The following is a 20,144-nucleotide window of genomic DNA, read 5'->3' as shown; positions in this document are numbered from 1 at the left end:
GGATTTCTCAGTTGCACGCACTTTCCAGCACTGTAGTTGGAACGGATAACAGAGCTTTGCCAAAACGCCACCTAGGTGTGCAGTAGCTCTGTTAAGTTTGATATTTCACTGTTCGCTAGAAACCGTTATTCTCTTGCTCTGTACAACGAAGTATTGTAAGTGACAGTGGTTTTAAGTTCTTTAGGAATTTTATTTAATCACTGCAATACAATAAAGTCATTGTTATACATTTTTAAATCGAAACTGATTTGTTTTAGTTACCTTATTTCTTGGTTTTATTTGTTTTGCTTAACAGAACTAAACCTAGTTTCTTGGAGTCAACTGTGCAAAGCCATACCGATAGTCGATGCCGCCTATCGATCCATTCGATGCCAGCCACCGAGATACTCAGTCAGCACCTGCGTATCGATATCAGCACTTCGGTCTCTTCGTTTTATTTCTTGTGAATTCCTTTATTTATTGTCGTTAGCTACCCAATTACTATCTTTAACTTTACTTAACCAATACGCGCAGTGCTCTAGCTCGCGTGTCTAATCAGCTGGCTCAAATCGGCTAATTCCAATTGAGCAATTTACTCCCCCAAAAAAAACCTGTGGTGTCGATGGTGCTGCCGTTTTAGCCAGTTTTGTGAGCCCAGCGGAGCCCCGGTGGAGCAAGATAGTCGAAAAATGCCATTGAAATTCTTGAAAAAGTGTCGCCAGTACAATGTTACGTCCAAGAGTTTGTTTGTTATATCAGTGCATCACCTGCTGGGTGAGTAAGCCCCACATTCCTAGAGGCGCTACGCCCCCCACAACAACAACAGCAATAGCAATAGCAACAGTGGAGACGAGACAATAGAAACAACAAGCAATCGGTGACAAAGCCACAACTTAACAGCTGCCGTCTGCCATTGCAATTGGGATTATTTAATTGGGAATGTGCACAACGATTGTTATGTGGCGCCCACTTCCAGTTTAGATGGAATTCGCCTTCCAAGGCACTGACCACAAAAATGCCTCAACTTGTTGCATTCCAGCTAACAGTCGCTGAGTTAACAGAGGCGCCCAGGACACATAACAGTGAACGTTAAATCTGAAACTAACAGATCGCCTATAAGAACTTCCTAAGTTTGCGTAATTCACATTTTGTATACTATTTACTCTCGCTTTTTGGATAAACTAAAGCTTTTTTTGTAGTTCTTATACACATAACTGAATGTACTTATTTGGCAAGCGAATTGAAGACCTTGACTCAATTAAAACCCCCTAAATTTCTACAACCATCTGAAAGGTTTTAGACACTAGGCCTACGTTTCGTCAGTTAGGAAATACGACAGATGAAAGAAGACATTTGAGCGGCGCCACCACAATTTCCGTCCATAAAACGTATAAGGTCTCGAAAGAGATTATAAACTTTATTTGCATATTTGCGCGTGCGACGGGCAGGGCCAAGTTGTTGTTGTGCGGCGAATTGAGAGTGCTTGGAGCGGCTTAGGCCGATGTTTGGAGCACGTTTTCACGGTTACCTCCATTGCAGACACCTCCAGCACCGTGGACTGCACTATCAGCTCGGAGAGCAAGGGACAGGAGTGCCTGGACAACGTTTGCCAACGTTTGCTGATCCAGCAACCGGAGTTCTTTGGACTGCGCTACCTGGTCAAGGGCAAGGACAAGGAGGACGAGTTCAAATGGATCGACCTGGAGCGCTCGCTCAGCCGGCAGCTGGAAAAGTATGCGGCGGGGCCAAAGATCTACTTGCGCGTGCGCCACTACGTGACCACTGGCGTGCGCCACTTGAGCGACGAAGCCACGCGCTTCTACTACTTCCTGCAGCTAAAGAGCGACATCTACGAGGGCCGCATCGCCTGTGATATCCGCAGGGCCATACTGCTGGCGCTCTACTGCCGCCAGGCGGAGTACGACAGCTACCAGGGCGACAAGCAGAGCAAGGACTATCTGAAGAAGTCGCTGGTCCTGCCGCGCAACATGCAGGGCCTGGCCAACGATGACAGCATGCTGGAGGGACTGATCGTGGAGGTCCTGCAGCAGCAGGCGGGCATTGCACATCTGAGCCAGAGCCAGGCGGAGGAGATGTACATACAGTGTTGCCAGCAGCTGGAGGGGTATGGCGAGGAACGCTTCGCGGCCAAGGACACGCTCGGCAATGATTTGCTGCTGGGCCTGGCCATCAACGGGATGGTGGTGAACGCGGACAACGGGCGGCAGTATTTTCCATGGAAGGACTTCCACACGGTGACCATCGACAAGCGTACGATCAAGATCGAGCAGAACAAGCTGGACGGGGGCGGCAGCATCGTGGGTAGCTTCATATTCAGCGAGGCGGACACGGCACGTTACTTCTGGAAGCTCACCATCAGCCAGCATAAGTTCTTCAAGCGCTACATAGACACCGCCACGCCGTCAAGCCTGGGAAGTGGTGCGGATACAGAGAGTGGTCCCTTGGGCGTTGACAGCGTGGGTTATGTGGACTACGATTACAATGAAGCGGCGGCCGCCGAGCAACTACAACAGCATCAGCAGCAGCAGCAGCATATGCAGCAGCAGCAACAGATTCAGCAGCAGCAGATGATTTCCTCCAACATTTCGCTGGCTGCCAGCGCTAACCAGATGTTGGGACAAAGCAGCTCCTGCCTGGATCTGAGCAATAACAACCTGCACAGCAGCAGTGGCATGCTGCATCACGGAGGTAGCAACAACAACAATAACAATGATGAGCGGGAGCGCCTCAAAGCCATGCTACCCACATACCGTCCGGCACCAGACTATGAGACTGCGGTCCAACTAAAGTACCGCACACCATCAGCGGAATTCCATAACGTGGCACTGGCAATGGCCGCGCCCGGAAATGCCTACTATGCAGGCTCCCAACCGGATGTCCACAATCCAGGCATGCACAACGAGAACTTGCTGTATGGTCATATGACTGCGCATCGTTATCCGGACGTGGCCCAGCCGGCGGCTGCCCTACACCACCACATCAACCTGTACCAGGCACAGCATCAACCGCAGTCACATCCACAGCCCATGAGCCCCGCCCAGGCGTACCTGGAGCTCTCGCAGCGCATGCACATGATGCGTCACAAGGCCCCCCCGCCGTATGTCAATCGGCTGAGTTCCTCCTCCACGCCTGATTTGGCCGTGGCCACTCCCCGTTCCCTTCAGGGCTTCCGCAACTACGTAAGCGGCTCCTCGCCGGATCTAGTCTCTAACCGCACGCTCTTCAATGGCGGTCAGTACGTTGCACTGCCCGCAGGCGGACATGCTGGCAATATTCCCACATCTTCCGGAGCCACCATGCTGCACCAGTACCAGTATGTGAGCCACATGGGGCACTCGCAGCCCTATCTGCCCCCGCACGGCACCTTCGAGAACCTCAACATGATCGAGGAGCAGCCGTCCATAATGTCCCAGCTGCGTCAGTCAGCGATGAGTCAGGCAGCAGCTGCAGCTGCCGGATCTGTGGTAACGCAGAGGTAAGTGGAATAAAGTCGTAAAATAAACAATATAACAATACTTTTCGCTACGGTCTTGCAGTTCACCCACCCTGCCGCCAAGTGGATATCGTAGCTCTGTGCCCCCGCCAGCGAGCAGCCCGCTTCCACCGCCAGTTGTTGCTTCGTCCCATAAATCGGCGACGCCGGCGCCTCTACAGAGGAGCTTGGTGAACGGTTCCATCGAGCCAATCTACGAGAATGTACCCCTGCCACAGAGAGCATCCGGTGGTAGCAGTGGCGCCGCAAATACTGAGGCTATGCGTCAAAGAGCTTCGTCCATACAGTCCGCCCCAGGCGTTGTTCCTGTTCCAGCAGCTCGAAACGCCAGCTCCAACAACGTAGTTACTGTAACTGTGAATTCGCCGCCCGACGATGGGAATACAAAGAAGTACGGCGCAGACCGAGCAGCAAGCACGGAGCTGCTGTTCCTGGAACCGCAGGCTCCTAAGCGGACCAACCGAGCCGCCAGTGCAGCGCCAGATATGGGGCTCACACCTCCACCACGACAACATCGCTCAACAGCCAGCCTAAACAAGTCGTCGACGGTCGACATGATACCGCCGGCCGGAGACACGCTGCAACAGCAGTTCAGTGCCATGAATCTTTCTGCCAACACATCTGCTTCCACATCCTCCATGTTCAACTCAACGCTGGACACCACGTCCTCATCGGCGGCCAGCAAAGACTTAAAACGAAAGAAGCGCTGGAACTTCTTGTCACGCAGCAAAACACCCGACAAACAGAAGTCCGCCACGCTGGGCAGGGAAAAGGCCACAACGGCAGGTCAGCACTCCAAGCTTGCGGCAAAGCTGAAGCTAGCCCAAGACGATCTCAACTTGCCAAATCGTTGGTCCACGGGCGTCAACAAGCCGCAGCCCATTTCTGGACGATATTCAAAGGACAAACTGGTAGGTTAATAATTGTTTCGATTTGGAATCCATTCTGATCAATGCGCTTGTGAACTTCCAGTGCCAAATCCTAGACCAAAAGCTAAGTGACTCGCAGCTATTCATGGAGTTTGAACGCATACCGAAGCGACGGGAGCATGCCCTATACGAGTGCGCCCTGCTGGAGGAGAACGAGCCAAAGAACCACGACCCTAACTTTTTACCCTATGACGACAACAGAGTGCGACTGACTCCATCGATGGACAATCGGCATGGTTACGTTAATGCTTCCTCCATATCTGTACGTTCAGTTGACACACAAGATGAAAAGCCAATTTTGTAACTTTAATTTCTTAACTTCGTTAATGAAACTTCTTTTCCAGGCCACAGTGGGCACAAAGCAGCGGTTCTATATCGTGGCCCAGTCGCCACAGGAGTCGCTAACCATGCGCATCTTCTGGCAGTGTGTATGGGAGGCGGATGTGTATTTGGTGGTCCAGCTAACCGAGGATATGAGCTATATTCCTCGTAGCAGTCATCAGCGTCTCGAGTTTGGTCAGGTAAGTGAACCGCATAAGCTTTTAGTCCTGTTCCTCAACGGTTATATTTTCTAGTTCCAAGTGTATCAGGAATTCTCACAAACCACCGATCGATGCACCACCATCAAGCTGCGCCTTTATCACGTACCATCGCGTCGATACCGATCCGTTTGGTATTTGCAGTACGCTGACTGGGCGGAGCAGAATTGTCCACGCGATGTGAATCACTTCCTCGATTTTCTCGAGGAGCTGAATTCCGTGCGATTGGCATCAACGCAAGAAGTTCCACCGGGACACAACACAAACCCACCGGTTCTTCTTCACTGTCTGGAGGGAGGCGGTCGTTCGGGAGTAACACTGACCGCCGATCTATTGCTGTACACGTTGGACCACAATGAAGTGAGTGGAGAAAGGGAATCTCTTAGTCAATTTCCATAAACATTCTTTTCTTACGATCGTAATCGCAGGACCTGGATATACCTCGCGTTATCGGGCAGCTAAGGCATCAGCGGGACAGCATTATACCATCCCTGGCGCAATACAAGTTCATATACAATCTGCTGATTACCTATTTGAAGCGCACGAGGCTCATCTGAGGTCCTAAAGTAATTGGCAAACTTGGCAAGAAGTATTTTTCTTTGTTTAAGCTAAAATTGTTTATATCGAACAAATTTCATTTAGTTCTCGTTTTTAAAAATCAGTACAACTCCGTTCAACAATTTTATATTTCTAATGGCAGCTGTTGTCCCAATAATCGTTAAATTTTAATACCAACTAGTTTTTAAGCCCTAGATTTATATAAAAACAGAACCCCCCACAATGGCCACTTTATAAATACATAAATATAAAAGTAGCGGATAGGTAGTTGTTTTGGCAAGCCAGTAAAAATGCCAGTTAACTAACCACAGCCACAACAATTGGGCTAAGGTTTAAAGCCGAACTATTTATACATGTGTATTTTAATAAATTTCGAAATAAAACATTAACGAATTGATAAAAAGCAATAAACACATTTAAATCTTATACGATGTGCAAGCGTTTTTTCTTAAAAAATTATACATTCAAAAGACCCAGCGCCCTTGTCCAAAAAAGAGGTCTAAACAAAAATGCATTTTATTTTTGTTAATTTGGTTTGATGGTCCGAAACATAGTTAATACATGTATAATTGTCACATAGGTCTTAAAATATGAATTAAATGTACTTCATTTTAGTTTGACGATCTCAAGACATTTTCATACAATACGTGGCAAAAAGGAAGACATATTTGGCCCGTATCAACATCAAATTGAATTAATAGTCTTCAGATGTAGGACAAAATTTTGTGTTTTGGTAATAAAAGCCAGACATTTATTTTTTAGACGTCTTGTCAATTTCATGAAATGTTTAAAAATTTGGTTAAACTGCCTACTTCTTTCATTCGCCACTTGAATTTTGAATATTTATGTGACGTCCCCAGAATCTTTGAAAATCAAAGATACAATTAAAAGATCACTTTCTCAAGGTAATATTCATTATTAAATAATTTTATTTTTGTGCACCCTTGCAAACAAGTTGCAAAAATAAACGCTCAACATGACATTGAAAAAAGTCTCTCGTCGTTTTTCAAAGATTCCTAAAAATCTAAGCATTTAGTTGCACAACATACAGACATATAAATACAGAAAATCATTAAGCAAAATACGCGATTTTTATTTATACAGAGTACAATTTAGGCTTCAATCTAATGTTTTTCTTAAGCCTTAAAAAGCAAATTTGGTATTTAGTCTAACTTAAAAGTACAAAGAGCACAATGTATACATATTTAGCATATCCAATATCGTTTGATTTGATTTGTTTTTGTTTTCTCGAATTCAGCAAAACATAATTTGATTTTCCCTTTGAAAATGAAGCGAGAAACGGGTCTCCACTCATGGTTTGTATATATAGAGATTTCTTGTATATAGCTTGTATATGTAGGTTGTATATATATATATTGTATATATCTATGTATATAACAGGCATTCATGCACACACAAATATTCATATTGGAGTTCCTTACGTGTGAGAAAAATACGATCAAAAATGATTATATATGGTTTTTATATGTCTCAGGTTTGTCTTTCATAACTTATTTCTGTCTTTCGAGGAAGTTGTACTTTGATGATTTCCTTTTTTTTGTGGGCTAGTCTAGGTATTGCTAGGAGTTGTATAATTCTATACACAAATATTGCATTTGTCTGCCACTCTTCCTTTGAATTCTCCGGAACGAATGGTCAAAAATATATTCGAAAAAATGTTTTGTCTATCTCTCTTTTGGGCTTAACAACTAAATATTTGGAATTGGAGCGAAGGTTTTTCATAATATATATATATATATAGCGTTTAAAGGAGTATGCTTGTAATAAAATTAGCTTGTACATAAGTATTAAAGAAGTATACATTAATGGAATTAATGGTGGCTTCGAGTTGATTCCGTTTGCGTTTCTATATCAATTGATCGTCTCGTTGTTGTGCTGGGCTTTAAAATTATTTTGTTCTGTTCTTACACTTGTAAATGCCGACGAAAAGTCTTCAAAAGAGTTTTAGTTGGGTCTGCTGAGAGGGTCTGCCTGCAGACGTTTTCTTTTAAGAGAAAAGGCAACTTCTACGCTGGCGGTGAATGATGGGTAGAAAGTGTGTACAAAGAATTTAGCTAAATTAAATAATAAATGGTAGGCCCTAACTAAAATTAAATTCTCAGTTACTAAACCTAAATACGCAATACAAATGGATACTAGTAATGTTTTTGCAGCTCCGGTGAGGGGGTAAGGGTAAAGGTGATCGGATACGTCGTTTTTGATTGCTGGCGAAATTGAAACCACAACCATTAACAAATTTTGGCAACTCTATCTGCTGAAATAAAAAGAGCAAATTGTTATAATCGCTTGCCTATAACTAATATTAACGTTTCAGAACCATAAGTACTCAAGTTGTTCTTAGAAACTGAAAGTCAGAACTTATCTTGTGAGCTTATGGTTCTGAAGATAGAACATGGAATCGACATACTTACAACTAATTAAATAAACATATAGCGGTTAAAACAGCACAATTTGATTCATTATTGATTCATGGGTGGCATGGGACATATGGTACACTTGGTGCTATCCATAAAATTTGGCGGGCCACCTGTGAAGGAGAAATTGATATAATTAAAGTGGTACATAAGTCAAGCTTACAAAACGTAGATCAAGCTAGAAAAACAAGTCGAACAACCCGGTGTAACGCCTATCTCAGAAAGACCCGACTCAACTCCCGCTTTGCATTTGTTGTTTTGTCGCTGGATGGCAATCTGGAAACCATCTCTCTTGCGGTCCGGTCGTCTTACCATGCATGTGGTTCAGGTGCCTGCTGCCAGCAGTGCCCTGGTGGTGGCTGTAGATACTGCCCAGGGGGGGCACATTGTACGGCGGTGGTGGCGGAGGTGGCATGGCCAAAGATTGCTGCTGCTGCTGGAGCTGCTGATGCTGGCTGCGTGCGTGCATGTATGCTGCTGCCGTCGGCGGTGCAGAAAGCTGAATGGTTGCTGTGGGCTGGTTCGGTGGAGGTGTAGGTGTGCTGGGTGGTGTGTTTGTGCTTTGACAGGGACTGTTCAAGTTGCGGGTCACCGCGTTGTTCGATATCTGCTGGAGCAGCCGGCAGTCGGCTGCGGTATAGACCGGCGGGGATGGCTCGTGTTGCGAGCTGCTCTGCTGTTGCTGCTGCTGGTACTGCATGTGGTAATGCTGCTGCTGATGCACGTAGCCGCTGTCGCAGGACGATATGGAACCTGTTGGGTGTGAAATTAGGGTAAAGAATATGTCTGAGATGGCGGCCGTGAAATGGTGACCTCCATTCGGGATTCATTTCATGGTACCACGTGGTGCAAGTGTGCGTGTTGTGTTTGCGTGTTATATGTATGTTTGCGTTTGTGTAGCCGACAACCAACCAATTCCAACCCAACCACCAAAAACTATACGTTTCAAATGCAAGCAGGGAACGGAGTCTAAAGCGCAACTAACAAGGTATAAATAACTGGCGACTACGATTTATGTATCGGGATCCGATTGCTAAGTACACTCAAAATACATTTCTGAAGAATTTCGAAAATAATAACCGCACTATATAAGCATACTTAGCATCGGGTTTTAGTAGCAGCTAATAACGTATTTTTAGTCGATTTACAACTACGATCTTAGGACATAGCACTTACCGGAAGTCACGGATTTGCGCAATGGTAAATCGCGAAACGTAGTTACACTACTGCTCTCCAGGGAGAGATCGACCGAGGGTAGAGGCGGCGGCGGAGCTGGGGTGTCCGAGTGCGACCGCTCGTGGATTGCGCGAGAGGGAATAATGTTGCCTGCAATGGACCCAATTTAGTTAGTGATATAAAATGAGGCATTGATAATAATTCCTTTACCTCCAGAAGCCAGTCGTCGATGGGAGCAGGGACTAGGACTTGGCGTACACTGGACATTGGCCACTGCACTGGTTGCCGGTGAGGTGACCACTCCTCCGGGCGACGGTGTGCTGAAACCATGTGCCGCATGCATGTGATGCAGTGGTGGAATCACTCCGGCCATTGTGGATCCGTGACGAGGCACGAATGGCTGGTGCGGCCGAATCTTGGAGGACTCTGACAGCGATAGCATCTTTTTAACTGCCTGTGGCGAGGCTGTGCCGAACTTTGGGCCGTTGTTATGCATCTGTCTTCTTTGATGATCGCTGGTGGAGCTCGTTGAGCTGGTAGTCGAAAGGGTAGGTGAACTTGGGTGCCTCTTGCGCAGCGAGAGTGAGGAGTTCGGCGCCGAGCTGGAGCTGGTATGCGAATAGATGCTCAGTTGGTCGCCGGCATTGAGGCTGGAACTGCCCCCGCCGCCTCCACCGGAACTGCCACCAGCACCGCCACTGATGCTGCCTCCACCACCGCTTCGGTGTGAGGTATTTCCATGCGAGATGCTGCCCGAGTATGTGGATCCGTGCGCCGGCTCGCACTCCAGCGAGAATTTGTGCAAAAGGTCCTCGTCACTGAGTATTTTGAGGCTGTTAAGATATGCTTTCACTCGCCGCACCATCTGCGCCTCCTCGAACATCTTCTTGGGATTTGGCGCCGCCGTCGACTTCTTGCGCCGCTTGATAGTTGCCTGGCCGGCATTTGCGGCGATAACTGTGCCAGCGGCAGCATTGCTCTGCGATGCAGACATCTGATTGAGCGAGAAGAGAGCGTTGGATGGAGACTGCCCCTTGAGCTCAAGGATCGAGAGCAGATCGTATGGCGAGCTGCACATGTGCGTGAGCAGGCGTACCTCCTTGGCCAGCATTCGCAGCTTCTCAAAGTTGATTAGGCCGTCCACTCTCGTATCATTGCCCAGGTGAATAAAGGTGAGATCCTTCTTGACGATCGGATAGAACGGGATGATGGGGTGCTGGGCCAGCAGTTCGGCGGACACTAGTTGCCGATACTTGCTCATGTTGCGCGAGGGATCCATCAGGTCCTGCAGGTCGTTGAACAACCTTTGGTATTTGGAGGGCAGCTTCTCCCACGTCTGACGCAGTCGCGAAACAGCTCCGTGTCCAAGCCCCGAGACGATTGCAAACATGGAGTTAAAGTTGCGGCACTCCTTGCAGTGGCGCGCTATCTTGATGAACTGCTTGACGATCTTCATGCGGCGCACAATGTTGTGCTCGGCGCAAATCTCACTCACAACCCAAAACATTTCGCGATTGACCAGTTCGGCGAACTTGCTCAGCATAGGCACTCCGTAGCGTGAGCGCAACTCGAACAGTTCGTCCACGTACTCGGTGGACTCAATCTGGCGAAAGTTCGCAAAGTCCTGTAGAGTGAGCTGGATGGCCAGCTCGTATGCATTCAGGTGCAGGAAGTGCACGTTCGATTCGCGTACCAGCTCCAGGGCCAGTTCGTCTGGAACCAGCGGCTCGGTGCTATCATTTAACTTGAGGTAGTAACGCGCCGCAAAGCTTATTCGTTCGGCCAGGTTCTGCAGCTGATCGGGCAACCGACGCTGCTTTACCATACCCCCGTCGCCTACGCTCACTTCGCATAGCGAGAAATTCGAGCTGGGGTCGTGTATTCCAAACTCCTGCAGCGTCAGCATTACGACCTCGTGGGCCGTCGTCTCCTTGTAGATGAGCACATACTTGCATGTCTGGTCTGCCTTGTACACCTTGAGCACGTGGTCCGGGTAATCGGGCAAAAGGTGCGATTGCGTCGAGTTTGTCGTCAAAGTACTGGCCGCTGATGGCCGGTGAATGTGGGCGTTTAGGTAGTTCACTTGCAGTCTTCCTCCACCGTTTCCACCCGCATCGCTGCCTCCATCGTAGTTGAGGCTGGTTAAATCCGGATTCGATTGCGACTGGTAGAGCCGGCCACTCCCACTGACCGTACATCCATTGATAGACGACTGAGTGGAACTGCTGCACGAGCTAACTGCAGATAGTTTTGACTTGGGATCGTTAAGCAGCGTATCCGAAGAGTCGTTTAGGCTGCTGCCGTGATTCTGCTTATTGAGCAAATTCATCTTTGCCAGCGCTTTCTGCAGCCGTCGCTTTGGCGCCAGAGTCATAAAACCGCCCTTCGTATCCTGCTGATCCGAATTTGAATTCCCACCGGACTTCTTGGCCGAACTATTGTTAACGCTTTGCAGGAGTTGCTGCATAAAATTGGAGGCCATGTTGCCGCTCCCACTAACTGGCGGCGTTTGCGGTGGAGCGCAGTCCGGCTGGTCAAGTAGCATATCGACGGAACTAAGGCGCACCATGTGCGCCCGATTTGAGGCGCTGACGCTGGACAATTCGTCGGTGGTGCTGTCGGAGCGACCGTGCAACTTAGCAATATCATTGGCGCAAATACGGCGTGGACTTCGCACGGACTTGAAACTGCCACTGCACGCGGAAATGCTCCCGGATCCAGCGGTTCCACCGCCATGCTCAAGAGCCTGCATTATTTCCTTAAAGCCAAGCAAGTTGCTCTTAACGCTGATGCTCAAATGGGTGGTGCCTGTGAGTATCTCGAGGGCTCGCTTGCTAGTCACATGATCCAGCGACTGTCCATTTACTTCGTGAATCTGATCGCCGCGCTTAAGGCCCACATCCTGGGCCTTGGATCCCGGCTCGACGTGCGAAATGTAGATGCCCACGGCTGCGTTTCCGGTGGCTATGGCGACGCCCCGAAGCTCATAGCCGCCCACGATGCGGAAGTTGAGCGGCTCGTCACGTGACGAACGAGTGAGGGTACAGCTGCGCATCCGCGCTTTGGCGGCACAGGCTATGTGCAACAGGCGCAGCTGGCTTAGCAGCTTTTTTCGCTCTAACAGTGCCTCAAAGACTTCCAGAAACTCCATCATCTCATAGTCCGCCTCGAAATCGGTGAAATGGTTGTTCACCCAGAGGAGCACAACGCGTGTTACGCGATCTCGCAGTTCCTGCGTCTTGTGCGCATCCACCTGCTCCAAGTCAAACCAATGCAGCAACTTGCTGGTCACCTCTTGTGGGTTCTGAATAAAGATGCGGTGTGTGAGCAAAAAGTCCTCCACGTATGTGGGATCGGTCATTGAGTTTTCCTCGACCAGCTGCTGTAGCAGACGCTCTGGAGTACCTCGGATAACTACGTGACCACGCTTCATGTTTAGCGAAGCCGAAGCTCCTGTCGCCGATCCGCCACTGCCAGCAGAATCAGTGCCGGCACCGCCAATGGACCGAAGTTCTGTGACCATAACAACGAAACCATTCTCGTCCTCATGTCGCCGGATGTTCTCCTCGCCTTGATGCTGAATACGGTAGTAGTCCGTTTGCGTGATGCACACAAATTGGCAGTCATCGCACTTTGTACGCATCACACCGCGGTGGTAGAGCTTGTCCATGGTGGGAAGAATGCCGAAGGAGTCTCCCATCTGCAGCTCTTCGCGGCTGCCATTCGCATGCTCGATCTCCACGGCTCCGTTTATGAGCACCGACCATGAGTCCAGTTCCTCCCCATCTGACATGACCACGGTGCCGGCCTTGTCCACCACGGCGAATACCATCACGGAACATAGTGCTCGCCGCACTGCCAGCGTAATGTTTGTGAATGCTTTTAGACCCTGCGTGAACTCAAGCAGTACTTCCACATCCTCCTCGCTCCGCTCCGCCGGATCCTTTTCCAGACAGTCACGCACTGCATCGCGCACGGTTAGACTCTAAATAAATCAGAAAAAAGACAAATAAATGATCAGATGTTCTTCCTTTTCTAATGTCATTCTAAAAAATCCTTATATATTCGATGTTTCGTCTACTTACATCCATGCTCTCCGCTAGATCCTCCTCGTCAGAGTCCACGACGGACTCCACCAGGCCGGAGAGGTCAATCTCCTCGGCCTCCAGCGACGAGGCATAGTTCGAGGCCATTGTATCGCTGCCGCTGTACGCCGAACTGGTGTCACTGGAGTGCGAGCCCCGGTTGCATTTTTGGTGCAGTTCCGGCCGGTTGATTGTCGTCGAGCTGCCCACCACCGCTCCTGTGCCTGCTATGCTTGTGGGTGGATACTGTTGGGGGAGAGAGGTCAATTTAATTCAAGTACAATAAGCAAATCTGCGCGCACTCACATGATGTCTGATATGGTGATACGGATCCATGAGGGGTAGCTTTTGCTGTGGATGCTGTCTACAACGGCATGCCAACCTTTGCCCCGTTTGATGTGATATGTGATGAGATTAGACTTTATACTTAACTGAAAAGGTTGAGAAAGGACCATAGTAAGCAACAAAAGAAAGAGTGTGTAAGTCATCTTATAAGTAAAGGATTCGATACGCTTCTGTGCATTCTAAACCTCTAATTTAATATGATTTATGACACAGCACAATTTATTATAATTGTGTGGGTCTAAAGAACTGAAATTGGAACCAGCATCAACTTTCCATAGCTTGTTATATCCTCATGATCACGGATATAGATAAAAGCAACAATAGTGGCAACTTTTTTAATTGCCATTTGTACATTGTTTGGCTTTCTAACCGAAAACAATTGGCCGAGAGATTAGCCATTGTATTGCGTTTGGGCCAATTTGAAGAAAGGGTGGCCCAAATCGCGGATGTAGTGGCATCTGCGAAGCTTTGATTGCGATGCACACGGGGCTCGAAAACAAAGGTATTCGAAACGAAATTGCTGTGAGAGTTTGTTAGTCAATTCTTATTCGGCTTTTTGTTTGCTGGCCGCGCAGGTTGCTGCTTTTGTTTTTTAATTTTTGTTTCTTTTTTTCGCTGGTTTTTTTGCTGCCCGCACTAACACACTTTCATTTTCCGCCACAACAAACACAATGCTGCCAATAAATTAAGGCAAACAAAAACAATCGGAGAGCGGGCGAAAATTCTCATGGGAGATTGAGTATGCGCTGCCTACGCGTCGGCGGAGTGTGCATGTGTGTGGGAGCCAAAGCTGCTACTGTACGTGAGAGCGATTGCTGAGCGTGTGCATGTGTGTGTGTGCCTGAGTGCGAGGGGGCGAGCGACACAGAAAAATAATAACAAAAAAATGAAACGAAAATTGTAGGCGACGACATCCGCTGCGCGGATAAGCCATACACAACAATAATAATAGGAGCATTGCAAAATCAAAGCGTAGTAAATAAAACACACTTTGCACCATCCACACAGACAGCAGACGCACTAACACACTCGCACAGCCAGCAGATATGGGCGTGTTTGGTGCAGTTGAATGGTTTTTGCGGCCTACAAGGGCCTTCCATTTGCGGGGGGTGGGTAGTTGGTTGGGGCAGTGTTTATGTCCCTGCACTCGCTAATTATACGCACTTTTTTTTTAGCCGCAAGTAGTTTCCCAGCTGCCCTTTTTGCGTACACTGCTGCATAAAGAGATTCAGGCAGCGTGTGTGTGTATTGGTATTGTGCTGCGCATTGTTGGAATTTCTTTCACTCACGCACACAAACACATATCTCGACGAGGAAAAGTGGCTGTTGCACTGCAGTTTTGTGGGCGCTTTTCGTTCTTAGCTGCGTGGCCGAGTGTGTAAGATGGTAATTCGAATTGCTTTCATTTGGCGAATTAGTTTTTCGATACGAGGGCGACCGTTTAATTTAGAAAAATAAAGTAGCTGAAAACTAAAAGTCCGACGCGTCTTACAGTGTGACCACACCGCTCAGTGATACCAGGTTTTCTAGTCTATCTATGACTATCGCTGACCTGCGGTATTTAAATACCGATGGGTTGGTATCGATTGTTTACTAAGTTCGTCTTTAATTCGCTAGTGGCGCCACTGCTGTTTCAATAAATAACCGCTCATCTGGGAATCGGGTATTTCTGCTTCATGTTTTTTAAAACATGTATTTATAGATGGCGCACAGGTGATATTATTTTTTCATACATTACCATTATTTAGAAACTACAAACTTTTTAAAACAAAGTGCTGTGTTTTTGAGGATTTTTCTTTATTTATAATCTAATGCAATTTCTTCCATTTCAAAAAGCGTACAATTCTGAGTTTCATCTTTAGAGTTCTTTTATTAAACATGATTGTGCTCAACGATTTTCTTTCTTGTCTCTACGTTTTGCTTATTTATATTTTGAGTTACACTGATCTTTAGCAAGGGAAACGTATCGGTTAGTTTATGGCTATGCTAAATTAAAATAATTATGTTTAATTTAGTTTTTATTTAGTACAGAATCTTTTTAAATATTTGGAATACATGAAAACCATTGAACTCTTAACTGAAATAATGTAAATGTCGTATATCATGCAAATTTAAAACGATCTTACAACTATGCTTATGATTAAAACTAATTTTCTTAGATCGAGTTGATATAACTGCATATCTTTTTTCAGCGAAACCTTTTCAAGCATTTGATAGAATACAAATTAAATAAAATAGATATAAGATTCTTTAGACTTTGTACAGCACAAGAAAATAGCAGGGAAAAGGCACAGTAAAAATTTGGTTAAACAAAATACATTTTTGATATGCGTCTAATTGACTTTTGTGTAGACTAGATTTAAGAACGAATGTCTGCGATTAGCCTAGGTTTTTAACTCGAACGAGTTTAGATTTGCAGAAATACAAAGCGATTTGCACAATTGTTTTCACACTTCATTGTTTAAACAGTTATTGTCAAAATTATATGCAGGCTTTAAATACTTTTTTCCATCGCGATACATCGTCAAAATGCAGTTGTAATTTCCAGGAAAAGGGGCAGCAACGGCAGGTGGACATTATTTAGTTTTTATAAATATAGACTCATTTCACTTTACTCTAGTAAATATGTAAAGCATAATTGATTTGATAGATAGCGTTCAGGTGGAGGAGCGATAGGTACACACATATGTCAATGTTTTCATTTTCGATTCCATTTAATTATCCATTGGATAGAATGCACAAATATTACCATACGGAGTTTTCTACCAATATTATTTACACTTAAACTCTTTCAATGTGTTGTATTCGAGTGATTTTATAAGCTATTCACTTGATTGTGTCCTTAGATGTATAATATTTGTTAGCGATTCCTGTGTTTTACCGTACAAACAGTCGTTACCTCTGATATACATACATATTTTGATAATTTCCGATTGGGCATACCAGTGGAAAGAAAGTGTAACGTATTAAATTCGGGGTTTGGTTTGCGATTGTTATCCATTAAGTTCTCTACATGCATTTCTCTTTAAAAGTACGTTCTTCCCGGGTAGCTGTCGAAATTGATAATTGAATTATAACCTGCTAAAATCATGTTCATTTCGTGTTTCTACACCTCGAATGCTTCAATACATGTGTGTATGTGTCTGTGGCTTAAAACCTAAATTCTTGCGCTGCAGATACAAATGTATCTCGCGGAAACTGGGTCGACTCGACTCGTCGCGCTGCCAGCACTCGCACATCAGATCGTAAATCTCGCGCGGACAATTCGGAGGCATTGGCAAAAGTTCCTAGAAATACGAGCAAACATAATTCTTTGACCACATCAATAATTGTTTCTATAGCCACTCACATGCATTTTGTAGTCCCGATATATGAGCCCGATGTTTTCGATTACACTTTTGTCCGACAAATGCTCGTAGGGCTGCTCCCTGGCGAAAGTCAATATTTCCCACAGGGCAACTGCGAAGGACCACACATCCGATTTCGTTGTAAACTTGCCCTGCAAAGAGGTATTATCAAACAATGTTAAAAACAGATAGATAATTTAATTTTTAATAGATACATAAGTATCGATACTTGCGATGAACTACAGATAAAGCATATAATTAGTAAGCTTAAGTATAAAAAACCAAGGGAAATTGCAAAAAAAAGAAGTATTTGGTTGTCCTACATTCATTTTATCTTAGCTCCTGTTAGCTCCTGTTCATGTATCTAAAACCTTTTGTAGCCTTTCATTATACGCAACAGCGTTCCACAATCCGCCCCCTTATCAATTCCGATTTTTCCTGCAGTGGTATCCACTCACTCGTTCGTTTATTTGGGCCCTGTTGAACCCCTCTGGAAACCTCTAAAAGCATCCTCCCCATTCTCCCCAAGCCACGCCGACTCGTACTCGTACTTGTATCTAGTCTTCCTGCCTCCCAGAGGCTCTTTGTTTTTATTTTTATCTGTCATATTGTGTGGGAATGTTTGTATGTACTACATACTATATTCATGTACATTTCGTTCCGTTTGCTTTTCGTAGTCTGGCCAAAAATCTGCTCCCGGTTCTCGTGTAGTTAATTAATTTAGTTGGTGCGGTTTTTGCTCGGGGATTTATAAAATATTTCACTCGGTTTTTGGTTACTTTTACGCTTTGCCAAATGTTTTTTCCTACTCAGTGCTTTTGTTATAAAATTGCGTATGAAACGTTTTTTGGTCAAAAAAATAGCACTCACGACATAAGACGAGTTGAGCACCCAAAGGGTTAATGGACTCCGCATGTTTGTTAATTAACCAGCCGCCTAATTGGGGCTACAATTTACATTATTTTATTGATTTGGTGTGGGCGTTGTATTATTTGTATATATAAAATATATAGAGCGTACATATTTTATAAAAGATTGTTCGCCATGGAGAGGCATTAACCCAACGAAAAGTGTAATTCTGAAGAAATATAATTCATAGGGTATTAAAATTGACATTTAGCAGCCGAAACTTTTAGGGCCTAATAACTATAGCTACAATTGAACTTTGAAATTTGTTATTGAACAGTCTGCTGTTCCATTAATTAAAATGGAGTTTACTAAGCCCAACTCTGTCACATTTTAATTAGTATTTGGATGTACAGTTTAAGGTTTCATATACAGCTTCTAATACACAAAAAATAAGCTATTTAAATGTCATTCTTATTTATTGTTGAACATTTTACTCATATATGTATAATCACTAACTAAGTTACCACTCACGCCTACAAAAAGTTTAATGTTAAGTTATAAGTAATGCAGAACTTTGATTACCCAGCATATTCTACTTTTAAGCAGGTATTTTTTTGATATTTCTTTATATATAATATAATATGATCTATATACTAGTATATCTTACCAGTAGGACGCTCTCCCAAGCCATCCAGCGAATGGGCATGGGCTGGCTCTGTCTGCCGGTGAAGCCCTCCAGTTGGCAGTAGTCCGACGCGTAGGCCGAGCGGTTTATCACAGTGCCGATGGAGCAGACTTTGACGCACAGTTCGGGGCCAATGATGCAGCTCCTGGAAGGAACCGGAGCACAAGGCATGAGGGCAATTAAAAAATAAATACCAGAAAATAAATATTAGGCCAGAGAGCTAAACCGCCCCAAAGACACTCGTGCAATGTCAAGGATTCCAAATATTTGCATTTGCTTAGACAAAAGAACGCCCCCAGTGTTCTCCACGTCCAGTTTGTTTTTCAAAGGAGTTGACTTTGGCTTGCAATTTAAAAATGACAGATTTAATGGAAAAAGTGCGGAACAAGAATTTATAAATAGGAGTCATCCTTGTAAGGCTTTGTGTGAAATTCACAAGTACTGCAATTTATCAGTTCTAAAAAGTTGTCACTCAATAAAAATGGAATGAGTGAGTTCTAAGTGAAAAGAAGTCCTTTCTTTTCTGGAAAGTTTATAAGTTCGTATAGTATAAGTATGACTATAAGAAATACAGTTGCTAGGATATTAAAGTACCTATCTATAGATACGTGTGGGTTTTCATGTCGAAATCAATAAGTGCTTCTTTCGCTCTAATCTGAGGAATCAACATCGAAACTAATTATCGAGCTCTGAGTAAGGAAAGTAGGGGCTGTTTCCTCTCTGACACCGCCATTAAGTGGCAGGCTAATCAAATATGCAAGGACCAAGTGGGCTGAAGGACTAAGCGCCCGACGCTTGAGGACTAATCTCCTGCAGCGGAGCATAAAGTGAGCCATAACCCATCAGCCGACCGGTCTGACAAGCATAATTTCCTGTCTCTCAATATTGAAAAAGGATATAAAGTCCTGTCATATTGCAAATAAAATGTAAGCTTGAAGTGCTAAGAGCGACGTCGTTGTCTTGACATGTAATGCGTTTAGCCCAAACAGCAAACCACATGTCGAGAAGGGGTCGAAAAGGGCAAGTTGCAACCCTCGCCTCGGATAGACAACTGTTTCTGATTTCGGCGCATTATAGATTTCCATTTCCAGGACGTGTCAACAGTTTGAACGAGTGCGAGTGCGACGACGAGTACGAGTATGAGGTGAGCTGAGTGAAAGGTTTAATTTTCCACAAACATGCGAAGGGGCGGCAACACTGGAATTGTGGGTCGCTGGCTGAGTGAGTAGTTAAGTAGGCTTGCCAGGGCTGTTTATGGATTGGCTTGGATTTCCATCATTGTGCCTTAGACATGCACTGACAGTGACGTCGACACGTGTCGAGGCTTCTCCAGCTGAAAACCGAGACCAGTACGAATGTACACATTCATTACACGGTTTCGATTGCTTCTGAAAAAGCAATATACTTCTGATCGATTACAGTTACTTTCTATAACATTTAATTTCATGAAAGTTAATAAATGTTTTGAAAACGTTGAGGGTATAGAATCATTAATCGAGTTGGCGGCACCATGCAGTTTCACGTAGTAAAATAATAACTAAGATGAATGTTTTTAATGCTCGTTTCATGTAGAAAAGCCTTTTAAAGACACCATACACAAAATATTCATGAAAAACTGCAGATTTACGCTGCATTTTTCCGATAACAGCGAGATAAATGCAGTTTAAAGCAATTGTTCCCATGGGAGATACATATGCATATGT

At 45.3% G+C, this 20,144-nt stretch overlaps 3 protein-coding genes across 6 annotated transcripts in view; 1 reads left to right on the top strand and 2 right to left on the bottom strand.

Annotated features, from left to right (window-relative positions):
• Nucleotides 1-384: 384 nt before the first annotated feature.
• Nucleotides 385-5,950, top strand: LOC117150896 (tyrosine-protein phosphatase non-receptor type 21). Its single transcript, XM_033318037.1, has 7 exons — nt 385-753; nt 1,519-3,475; nt 3,537-4,404; nt 4,466-4,684; nt 4,767-4,943; nt 4,998-5,321; nt 5,390-5,950. The coding sequence occupies exons 1-7, from the start codon at nt 669-671 to the stop codon at nt 5,516-5,518; spliced, it is 3,759 nt and encodes a 1,252-aa protein (XP_033173928.1). The 5' UTR covers nt 385-668; the 3' UTR covers nt 5,519-5,950.
• Nucleotides 5,951-6,428: 478 nt separating this feature from the next.
• On the bottom strand, nt 6,429-15,072 carry LOC117150895 (rap guanine nucleotide exchange factor 2). 4 transcript variants are annotated; one of them, XM_033318033.1, is made up of 8 exons: nt 14,725-15,072; nt 13,522-13,646; nt 13,216-13,461; nt 9,341-13,115; nt 9,131-9,280; nt 8,267-8,707; nt 7,952-8,067; nt 6,429-7,794 (listed from the first exon to the last, which is right to left on the bottom strand). In XM_033318033.1, exons 2-7 carry the CDS (start codon nt 13,549-13,551, stop codon nt 8,000-8,002), a joined length of 4,710 nt encoding a protein of 1,569 aa, XP_033173924.1. In that variant the 5' UTR covers nt 13,552-13,646; nt 14,725-15,072; the 3' UTR covers nt 6,429-7,794; nt 7,952-7,999. The 4 variants fall into 4 exon arrangements, with proteins under 4 accessions (XP_033173924.1, XP_033173925.1, XP_033173927.1 ...); XM_033318034.1 differs by having other exon boundaries at nt 6,429-7,791; XM_033318036.1 differs by lacking the exon at nt 8,267-8,707.
• A 275-nt stretch (nt 15,073-15,347) lies between these two features.
• Nucleotides 15,348-20,144, bottom strand: part of LOC117141657 (discoidin domain-containing receptor 2) — a 70,280-nt gene continuing 65,483 nt past the window's right edge. Inside the window, exons 15-17 of the mRNA XM_033305247.1 lie at nt 18,424-18,586; nt 16,910-17,059; nt 15,348-16,847 (exon numbers count right to left, since the gene is read on the bottom strand). Coding sequence (XP_033161138.1) covers nt 16,683-16,847; nt 16,910-17,059; nt 18,424-18,586 — 478 coding nt within the window. The 3' untranslated portion in view covers nt 15,348-16,682. The remainder of the gene's footprint in view (nt 16,848-16,909; nt 17,060-18,423; nt 18,587-20,144) is intronic.

The sequence above is a fragment of the Drosophila mauritiana genome, chromosome 2L, assembly GCF_004382145.1.
Source record: "Drosophila mauritiana strain mau12 chromosome 2L, ASM438214v1, whole genome shotgun sequence".
Taxonomy (NCBI): Eukaryota; Metazoa; Arthropoda; class Insecta; order Diptera; family Drosophilidae; genus Drosophila; species Drosophila mauritiana.
This window is presented reverse-complemented; position numbering and strand designations above follow the sequence as displayed.

What these genes read in the sequence shown, in the direction of transcription:
- LOC117150896 (XM_033318037.1), top strand. Translation starts at nt 669, where the DNA reads ATGCCATTGAAATTCTTGAAAAAGTGTCGCCAGTACAATGTTACGTCC. An exon ending in AGCGTCTCGAGTTTGGTCAG is followed by an intron (nt 4,944 to 4,997) that starts GTAAGTGAACCG and finishes TATATTTTCTAG; the next exon opens with TTCCAAGTGTATCAGGAATT. An exon ending in ACACGTTGGACCACAATGAA is followed by an intron (nt 5,322 to 5,389) that starts GTGAGTGGAGAA and finishes TCGTAATCGCAG; the next exon opens with GACCTGGATATACCTCGCGT.
- LOC117150895 (XM_033318032.1), bottom strand. Translation starts at nt 13,551, where the DNA reads ATGGATCCGTATCACCATATCAGACATCAT. An exon ending in ATCTAGCGGAGAGCATGGAT is followed by an intron (nt 13,116 to 13,215) that starts GTAAGTAGACGA and finishes TGATTTATTTAG; the next exon opens with AGTCTAACCGTGCGCGATGC. An exon ending in TCGACGACTGGCTTCTGGAG is followed by an intron (nt 9,281 to 9,340) that starts GTAAAGGAATTA and finishes GGTCCATTGCAG; the next exon opens with GCAACATTATTCCCTCTCGC.